At 41.9% G+C, this 10529-nt stretch overlaps 1 protein-coding gene across 1 annotated transcript; it reads left to right on the top strand.

Annotated features, from left to right (window-relative positions):
- The first annotated feature begins 8610 nt into the window (after nt 1–8610).
- Nucleotides 8611–10198, top strand: LOC118855122 (protein FAM111A-like). Its single transcript, XM_036765232.1, is given in 3 exon segments — nt 8611–9014; nt 9334–9738; nt 10012–10198. Coding segments are annotated over 3 exon segments (861 nt in total). The 5' UTR covers nt 8611–8675; the 3' UTR covers nt 10129–10198.
- The last annotated feature ends 331 nt before the right edge of the window (nt 10199–10529 follow it).

Genomic DNA, 10529 nt, shown 5'->3' with positions numbered 1-10529 from the left:
TCCCAAACTTATTCTCCTATAGCAAAGGTTACCACCCTATTCAATGAACTCCAGTGACTCCCTATTCCCTCTAGAATCAAATATAAACCCTCCTGTATTGTATTTCATGTTCTCTACAATAAGGCCCCAATCTCTACCTTTCCATTCTTACAAATGTCAAGATATTAGGAGACACCCTGTTTTCTGGTTATGTTGGCATAACAACAATTCTTTGGGCTCACCTTCGGCAATTATGGTCCCTGAGCTCAGGCAAGCACCAGCAGGCCCAGATGTGAAGCTTGCTATGAAGGGACTTTTGGCCACTAGACAACCTTGCCTCATGTGTTGCTATTGTACCACATTGTTGTTGCTACTCCACACTGTTTGATTCTTTGTCTAGCCACAAGAATAGAAATCGAGAGTCAGCCACACTAGAGTGGGTCCTCCCCAATGGAGTTGCATTCCACCCCCACCCCCCCACTAGAGGGGCCTTGGCACATGGCAAGGGCTGGCAAGCCAGTTCCCTAATTTTGAAATGAAACTTCTGTTTGATTCTTGACTCTCCTGTCTCTAGACTGCTCTATTCAGATCTGGCTATCCACAAGTTAGAGGCCAGTTTGGTCCAGTTGCCACGCATAACTCTCCTCCACACACTCGATGGTTCAGCCCTATGGTTCTTAGGGGAAGGGGGAGACCAGCTGACAGTCAAGCTGGGGATCCAGACAAATGTGGAAACTCCTTTCCACCCTGCTCCTGTATCATATTTAATGAAGGGCTTGTTGGTATTACTTGATTGACCGGTTTGTGGTCTTACAGTTGCATAGGACACATCAGGATCCTGCCACCAGCAACCTGTCCTTCCAAGCTCCATGGAAGACCCCTCACACCCCACCGCCCACCTTTCAAGCAATGGCACGTGCTTAAAAACGTTTCTTGAGTTGAACTAATTGGGAAAGTGACTTTATAAAGCCTAACGGACACGATAGGAGTCATCTCAACTAGACTTCCATGGATCTGATGTAAACTCACTGGCAAAAACGTCGGGATTAGAGGGAGCTTTTGTTCGATGGCCTTACTCCAAGGGAGATGAGACCGTGGACCCTTCCACCCAAATGAAACTCGGAGCTCTGGCTTGTAGCAAAGAGCGAGTCCAGACCCTGGAGCAGCTAGGGGTTACAACGTCAGGACTGGGCCAGACCCGATACAAACAATATAACAACAAAAACAAAATAGCTAGAACAGATCAGACCTGGCTGGCCACGCCCCTCCTACGATGGGATACCTAGTTAGCCAATCAGCTTTCCGATTAGCCTACATCTATCTCTCTGTTTCTCTTGTTGGGCTACGAAACCGTCTTTGCTCAGTCTATTATGGTAATTTTCTCGTCCGTGGCCTCGGAAAGCACTCTCCTCCGCGGCGCTGGACTGGGCTGGGGTGTCTCCGGGAAAAGATGCGGAGCAGGGCCAGGGGCCAGAGAACAGGAGGAGAGAGAGAGACAGAGACAGAGACAGACAGACACAGACACAGAGACAGAGACAAACAGAGACAGAGACAGACAGAGGCAGACACACACACACACACACACACACACACACAAAGACACAGACAGGCAGAGACAGACAGGCAGACACACACACACACACGGAGAGACAGAGAGACAGAGGCAGAGACAGAGAGACAGAGAGAGAGAAAGAGAGAGAGAGAGAGACAAAGAGACACAGAGACAGAGACAGACAGTCACAGAGACAGAGACAGACAGACAGAGGCAGACACACACACACACACACACACACACACACAGACACAGACACAGAGACAGACAGAGACAGACAGAGTCAGACACACACACACACACACACACACACACACACACACAGACAGGCAGAGACAGACAGAAGCAGACACACACACACAGAGAGACACAGAGACAGAGAGACAGAGGCAGAGACAGACAGACAGAGAGAGACAGAGACAGAGACAGACAGACAGACACAGAGACAAACAGAGACAGAGGCAGACACACACATACACACACACACACACACACACAGAGAGAGAGAGAGAGATTGAGAGAGAAATGGGACGCAGCGGGTAGGTGGAAAGGAGGAGAGAAAGCGCGGCATGCATTATCCAGATCCAGAAGGAATTTCACAGACCGGATCGCATCCAGATGCAGACGAGGAGGTTGAGGTTCAGGGAATCTAAGTCACTCGTCCAGCTCCCCACTCCCCGCCCCCACCTTCGCGTCCTCGCACTATTTTATACTTGAAGAAATCTAGACTCAGGGAAAATAAGCCAGTCTCCCAGGGTTGCATAGTTAGTCCCTGACCGAGCTGAGATTAGCGCTTGTCTACGGGGACTGCAGCCTTAGCTCTTTTTCCTTGAAGCTCGCTACCTGTCTGGGACGGGAGGACGGAAGGAGCGAAGAGAAGAGAAAGAAGCCCGAGCCATCCGCCCATCATCCATCCATTCTTAGATTCAGCCGAATTTCTGCTTCCCCTATCCTGCGGGCTAATTAGGAGAAACAGCAGCTGGGCTGGGAGCCAAGACTCCTAGATTCATATATTCTCTCCCTCTCCCTCTCCCTCTCCCTCTCCCTCTCTCTGTCCCTCCCTCCCTCTCTCTCTCCCTCCCTCCCTCTCTCTTTCTCTCTCTCTCTCTCTCTCTCTCTCTCTCTCTCTCTCTCTCTCTCTCTCTCTCTCTCTCTCTCTCTCTCTCTCTCTCTCTCTTTCTCTCTCTCTCTGTGTGCGCGCGTCTGTGTCTGTGTGTCTCAATGCTGCCATCCTGTGGCCATTATACAATTTAAAGAGACATTAAAAAGGGTTTTTTTTTTTTGAAGTGCTCAGAAAGTAAGCAATATCAACTTTATTATGTTAATCACGGAGATTTGGGGAAAATTTTCTGACGTGTAATGCTAGGATGACAACTTTTTTGTTCCTTCTCCCTCCCCCGCCAACAACCAAAGTTTTATTTAAACCCACATGGTTATGTACCATGGAAATCTGTCTTACCCAGAGTCCTCCAGTACCTCTTCCTCAAGTCTTCTGATGCCTCTTCATGCCATGGAGGTTACCTTTCGTTTTTTTTTCAGACCATGCCCAGCACAGTTCAAGATTTGGGAGTTGACTTTGGCATGAAACTTGAAGTCCACAAGGCCTGGCTCTGCCATGTGACTTTGGGCTAGTCATTTCCCCTATCCTTCATTGGTAAACTGATGAGGTTGGATTAGTAATTGTTGTGTAACACAGTTAGAGTCATAATGAATACATTGTTTTCCAAATGAACACCCAAAATGCAAGTTATAACTGATCAGTGATCAAGTCCACCAACAGATCTTAACAAGCAAGGGGTTCTTCATGAGTCCTTTGGGATCATCTTGGATCATTGTATTTCTGAGAATAGCTAAGTCATTCATAGTTCTACATGGTAAAATATTACTGCTACTGTGTACAATGTTCACCTGGTTCTGTTCACTTCACTTTGTATCAGTTCATGGAAGTCTTCCCAGGTTTTTTTGAAATCATCCTACTGATTGTCATTTCTTATAGCACAATAATATTCGATTACAATTATATACCACAACTTATTCAGTCATTCCCAATTGATGGGCATCCCCTCATTTCTCCCCCATTTCCAGTTCTTTGATAGCACTAAAAGAGCTACTATAAACATTTTTGTACAAATAGATTCTTTTCCCTTCAAAAAAAAATCTCTTTGGGATACAGACCTAGTAGTGGTTTTACTGATCACAATGTTTGGATGAGTTCACAACTCCACTAACAATGCATTAGTGTCCTAGCTTTTCCCACATCCCTTTCAACATTTATCATTTCCTTTTTTGTCAGATTAGCCAATACGTTGGGTGTGATTGCTATAATTCCCTTGCTCTTGAATTTGTTCTGATGAGTTTTTTCAGGCTGTTTAAAGGAGGATTTGTGAGGGCTCCAGGGGGTTCCTTCCTCATGCTATCACCTTGGCACCAGAAGTCCTATCTTATTTTTTAAAAAAATTTATTTTAGTATTTTATTTTTTCCTCAATTACATGTAAAAACAATGTTTAATGTTCATTTTTTAAAATTTTGAGCTCCAAATTCTCTCCGTTTTTCCCTTCCCTCACCCTCATTGAGAAAGCAAGTATGCTTCAATCTGCATTCAGACTATATCAGTTCTTCCTCTGCAGATGGATAGCATTTTTATAATAGGTCCTTCAGAATTGTCTTGGATTGTTGCGTTGCTGAGAGTAGCTAAATTATTTGCAGTTGGTCATCATACAATATTGCTGTTACTATATACAATGTTTGCCTGGTTCTGCTCATTTCACTTTGCAACAGTTCATGCAAGTCTTTCCAGGTTTTTCTGAGAGCATCCTGCTCATCATTTCTTATAGCACAATAGTATTTCAGCACAATCAGATACCACAACCTGCTTAGCTTGATTGGGCGTCCCCTCAATTTCCAGTTCTTTGCCACCACTAAAAGAGCTGCTATAAATATTTTTTACAAATATGTCCTTTTTCTTCTTCTTTTTTATTCCTTTTGGATACAGACCTAGTAGCGGTGTTGCTTGGTCAAAACCTATATGTGGTTTTATAGCCCTTTGGGCACAGTTCTAGATTGCTCTACAGAATGGTTGAATCAGTATACAACCCCACCAACAAGTGTGTCAGTGCTTCAATTTTCCTACATGCCCTCCAACATTTATCATTTACCTTTTCTGTCATATTAGGCAATCTGATGGCTCTGTGTACGTGTGTGGAGGGTGGGGGCGGTAATTCAGAATTGTTTTAATTTGCATTTCTTTAATCAATACTGATATAGAGCATTTTTTCATGACTACATAGCTTTGATTATTTTGTCTGAAAATTGCTTGATCATATTCTGTGACCTTTATCACTTAAGGAATGGCTCTTTTTTTATAAATTTAACTCATTCTTCTGTTTATTTGAAACATGAAGCTTTTATCAGAGCAACTTGCTTTGAAAATTTTTCCTAGTTATTATTACTAAGTGCATTTCCCTCCATCCTATTCCCCCCAACCATTTATCCCACTCTCCCTTTCTCTTTTCACCCTGTCCATCCTCAAAAGTGTTTTGCTTCTGACTACCACCTCCCACCAATCTGTCCTCCCTTCTATCAGTGCCCCCCTTCTCTTACCACCTTTCCCTCTTACTTTCTTGTAGGATAAGATAGATTTCTATAGCCGACTGAGTGTGTACATTATCCCTCTTTGAGCCAATTCCACTGAGAATAAGGTTTAAGGGCTCCCTTCTGAACTCCCCCATCTTTCTCTCCACTGTAAAAGCTCTTTTGCAGCTTCATTCTTAAAGGCAGGCAGCGAGATGGCACAATGGATAGTACACTGGACCTTGAGTCAGGAAGACTTGAGTTCAAATCCAGCCTCAAACACTTCCTAGCTCTGTGACCCTGGCAAATCACTTTATCTCTGTCCATGTCAGCTTTCTCTACTGTAAGATGGGGATACTAATAGCACCTACCTTGTAGGGTGGTTGGAACGATCCAATGAGACAATATTTCTAAAGCATTTACCACAGTGCCTGGCACATAGTAGGCACTTAATAAATGCTTGTTCCCTCTATTCCATCTTAAATGGGAGATAATAAATGTTGATCTAGCACTTCAATATTTACAAAGTACTCACTCGATCCTCCCAACAGTCCTGTGATGTTGATAGTATGGATATCATTAATTCCATTTTGCAAATGAGGAAACTGAGTCACAAAGTTACTGTACTCAGGGTCACATAGCAAGTGACAGTAAAAGGATGGAATAGCAGCAGATGGAAGAAGACCCCAGGGGAGCATCAGGACCCTGAACCACAAATGATTTTATGACTTACAGGATTGACAGCATCAAGCACTGGACTGTGAAGCATCACTAGCGCATCAGGATTGGTGTTTTGGCTTATCTACCCATGTGTCTTCTGAGGGCCCTGACTTCCAGAAAGTGTAAGTTACCCACTGAAGAAAAATAACGGAAAAAATGGATGAGTTCTTATATCCAGTAAGTAAATGCTTCCCATGTGGAGAGATGATAGCCTGGGGTTTGCTAGTCTTGCAATAGCTATGTGAGGACCCCTCTAAAGCAGCACTTCCTTCACCGGTTGACCAAACTGATGAAGTTGGTCTGAATAAATATAAGGGAAGACTGTGGTCCTTCTCAAGCCTTGTTTAGTGGTCAGGTCTGAGCGACTTCTGGCCAAAGGCCAGGCACTGGGATCCCAGTACTGTTCAAATCAGAACAACATTAGGAAGGCCACTCCCCACCCTCCCTAACATTATGCTAATCAACTAAAGTAGTAGAGTGCAGCAGCTTTTAAACTTTTTAGTCATAGGACCCCTTTATCCTCTTAAAAATGATTGAGGGCCTCAAAAAGTTTTTGTTTATGTGGGTTATGTTTATCAATATTTATCATATTAGACATTAAAACTGGTAAGTTTTAAAAATATTTATTTAAAAGTAACCATAATAAACCCATTACATGTTAACATAAATAATATTTTAATGAGAATGAATATTTCCCAAAACAAAAAAAAATGAGTGAAGCAAATGGTAGTGTTTTACATATTTTAATTAATGTCTTTCATTTTTTTGCTTAAGAGAAGACAGCTGGATTCTACTGTCTGTTTCTGCATTTGATCTATGGTTTTGGTTGATGTATATGAAGAAATTCCAGCCCCACACAGACATGTAGTTGGAAAAGGGAGGAGTTTTTAATAGGAATATAACATCTGAGTAGCATTACAAAAATAGTTTTGACCTTATGGACCCCTTGAAAGGGTTTAGAGAACCCCAGAGGTCCACTTTTGTTGGCTCTCCTTTGAGAACCAGTGGGGTAAAGGGTCGCATGTTGTACTTAATTAAGCAACCTGGCTTTGGATCACACATCTGATGTAAACTAAACATGTGACTCTGAACAAGTCACTTCTCTGTGCCTCCAATTCCCCCATCAGTAAAATGGAGACAATATATTCCTTTCTTACCTCACAAAAGTGGAAGGATAGATAGAGCAAGTGAATGGCTTTGAGCTCTTTAGAAGGAAGATCTTGGAAAGGCCTAACATATTATAATAGCAACATTGAGAGGGAATATGGTGCAGCAGATAGAGAATTGAATTGACCTTGTAGTGGGGAAGACCTAGGTTCATGTCCCACTCCATGATACATACTGGCTTTGCAAATCATTGACCCTCTCATTGCCCCAGACCACTGGAAGACAGTTGTTCTAGAGGAGTTGTTGATCTTTATCAGTTGCCATCCCCCCAAAAAAGTATTATATGTATTTTTATAATGCATTTAGGGCTTGTTAATAAGCCATGATGATATTATCATCTTATTAAAGTATATTTTAAGAATAAAATTTGACCTTGAAGAATCAGTCTGTAGTGAGGTAATGACTAGAGGTACGTTTATAGCTATAGCTAATGTGCTTTTGCTATTTCCTGACTAGGGAAATTTGAGCTCAAACCCTACCTCAAATATTCACCAGCTGTGTGACTCTGGGCAAACTATTTAAACCTTCTGTGCCTCAGTTCCATCATTTGTAAATTGAGGGAGTTGGATTCTGTCTTCTAAAGTCCCTTCCATCCCTATGCTGACAATCTGATAATTCTGCTGCTTCTATGCAAAAATAAACAGAAAGAAAAGAACATCCACCAAACATTAATAATACATAAAAGAAAGCAGAAGGATGTGCAGAAAAGGTCAAAGACAAGAAAGGCATTAAATTAAAATAGATACTTTTACAAAGTAAGAAGTTCATATTTTCATACGCAATTCTCTTTTCTATTCTTTCTATATGGAAATGCTCACATTTACTGGTGTTTAGATTCACAATAAAAAATAAAATTCAAAGGAATCTAGAATGATAAAAACTGATCAGTTTTTCTTATATTAAAAGGAATTTTGTAATCCTGGGCCTGGGAGGTAGGCAGTGCAAGATACGTTATCCCCATTTGACAGATGAGGAAACTGAGGCTTTGCCAGATGTGGTGATGTGGTCATTCAGGTAGTAAACGTGAGAGTCTAGATTTGAACCTAGGTCTTCTGATTCCAACTCTTTGCCTCACTGTGTTAGAAGAAGAGGCTGAGGGGCTGGTAATTTTTTTAAATAAAAATATTAGCTTGAGAATAGTTTCAGACTTTTTCATTTTTAGAATATTTCTATGCTTCCGGTTTGTTACTTTAGCCCAGAATAGAGAAAAAAAATCACAATATCCACAAATTTTAGGATGACCAAATTGGCAAGAAGTTGATGTTATAATTTGAATCTCAAGTCAGGCTCCTCTAGGGTTTGATGGCTGGACCTTTCAAAATTCATCCTAAAATTTCCCAAAGGAAACTTACTAACTAGTCAAGAAACCAAGAAAATGTCCAAAGTTGCATTAATCATTTGACATCTCTTCAATTCATCTGTTTAGGTCGACAAAGTGATGCCAATTCCCTCCGCCTCTTCCCAAAGGATTCCCAGTTCTGGAACTGTAAGGAGGTCACTGACAGTCAACTTGGAGGAAATACTTCACCTGAGAAGAAGGCAGATGAGCAAACAGCTTCCCAGAAGAAACAATTTACAGTCAGTTTGGAAAGCGATCAGAGGAACTATGTGGTCACGAGCAATGATGGGTGCAGCATCATTGATGCTATTAAATAGCTTACAGTTGTCAGCGAAGAGATAGACAAGATGATGTTGGTTCTTGGGACAATGGGGACTGAGAAGGGATATGTTAACCTTGCCATGCCCCTCCAGTGTGTGCCCAAGGGTTCTCACTTTGAAATTAGATTTGTCCAAAGTGAAGGTCACAAGAAAGATGGCAGTGAGCACCTGAGACAATATGACCACGAAAGGGAAGAGTGCATCAAATTCTATGTGTTTGCCATTGGGAAGACAATAAAGACTATTGTTAAGTGTCCTAACCTTTGCAAAGAAGGGTGTAAACTCTGTGTTTATGCCTTCAAAAGAGAAACCATTGAGAATGCTTTGGACAAAGATGGCAGATTTCTTCGTTTCCGGGAAAGGGAAGTCTGATAGAAAAGGTGGATGACATTTATAAAACACCCTTCCAGTTGATGACTTAGATGACAGATGTTTTCAGGTAGAGGTACATAGAAGGGCATTGGCCAGGAAATCAGCTTCTCAGAGCTCTGAGCTAGAACAAAGAGAAAGCTTTGTATCAGAAAGACAAATTTTGGATCTGTCTCCCAAATTGAGAAAGGAAGGTGAAGTAATCAGAAAAAAATTCGTCAAGAGAAAAAGAAGAAAAAAAAGCAAATCAGTACCATACTTAACATGCATAGAAAGGACTTTGAAAAACTAACCTGAGATTGTACTCCAATTAAAGTACATAAATTACTGGGTCATCTGGGTAACTGTAGGATACTTATTCTGGAAAAACAACGGAATCTCTCAGGGAGCCACTTGCTTTGTCTTGAAGGATCACTACATTCTCACTTGTTGCCATATAGTGAACTTAATAGTTGGGGTAGGGGTGGAACCAACTATGTGGGCGGAAGTGATCAGTAACTGTGCATAGGTGACCTTTGCTGATGAAGATACTGATTCAAGCTCAGATGAGAAGTGGTTCATTGAGTCTTGGTTTGAAGTATTTGATAAAACACTGGATTATGCAGTGTTGAAACTAAAGGAAAGTGACATTCCTATTCCCAAGGGTTTATGGGACCACTTTTCTTCTCCACCATTGAATGGCCTCCTGTATATCATTGGTCACCTAGATCAACAGAGGAAGGTAAGTGAACCTTGTTACGTGATCCCCCAACCACATCAGGGACAGAAGAGTCAAGACCACATCCAGGCCAGAGGAGAGGAAGGTTTTTCCGCTGACACTCATGAAATGAACCATGTTCATATGTTTACACCAAGAAGTTTCCAGGAGGGAGTCAGAAATGACACCATTTTCCTCTTTGGGTATTCTGGCTTCCCTGTCTTCAGTGCAGATTTAAAACTAGTTGCCATAGCTACTGCCAGCTTTTCATATACTTCCAAGGAGAAATTTTAAATCATTGAGTTTGAGTCTTCTATGGAGGCCATTCTCCATAATATTACTCAGCAACATAAGACCTGGTATAGCTCACTAACTGTAGGTCAAGAGGACATTGAAGTAGTGTATGAAGAGTGAGACTAAAATCTACCATCTTGAAAGAAATTATTCTCAGGTTGACAGTGACTAAATGGTCTGCCAGTCTGCAAAAGTGACCCATGGATTTCACAAAATGAAAAAGTCCCTAGAACAATTTCATGTAATTTTTGTTACTGTTGTTCAGTTGTTTCGGTCATGTCAGACTCTGTGACCCCATTTTGGGTTTTCTTGGCAAAAATATTGGAGGGGTTTGCCATTTCTTTCACCAGGTCACTTGACAGATGAGGAACCAGAGGCAAACAGGGTTAAGTGACTTGCCCAGGATCACACAGCTAGTAAGGGTCGGAAGCCAGATTTGAACTCAGGAAGAGGAATCTTCCTAACTTCAGGCCCAGTGTTCTATCCACTGCACCCCCTAGCCGCCTTCATGTAATTAAAAG

This window comes from Trichosurus vulpecula, chromosome 6 (assembly GCF_011100635.1).
Source record: "Trichosurus vulpecula isolate mTriVul1 chromosome 6, mTriVul1.pri, whole genome shotgun sequence".
In the NCBI taxonomy this organism is placed as follows: Eukaryota; Metazoa; Chordata; class Mammalia; order Diprotodontia; family Phalangeridae; genus Trichosurus; species Trichosurus vulpecula.
The sequence above is the reverse complement of the archived record's forward strand: the minus strand, read 5'-3'. Positions and strand labels throughout refer to the sequence as shown.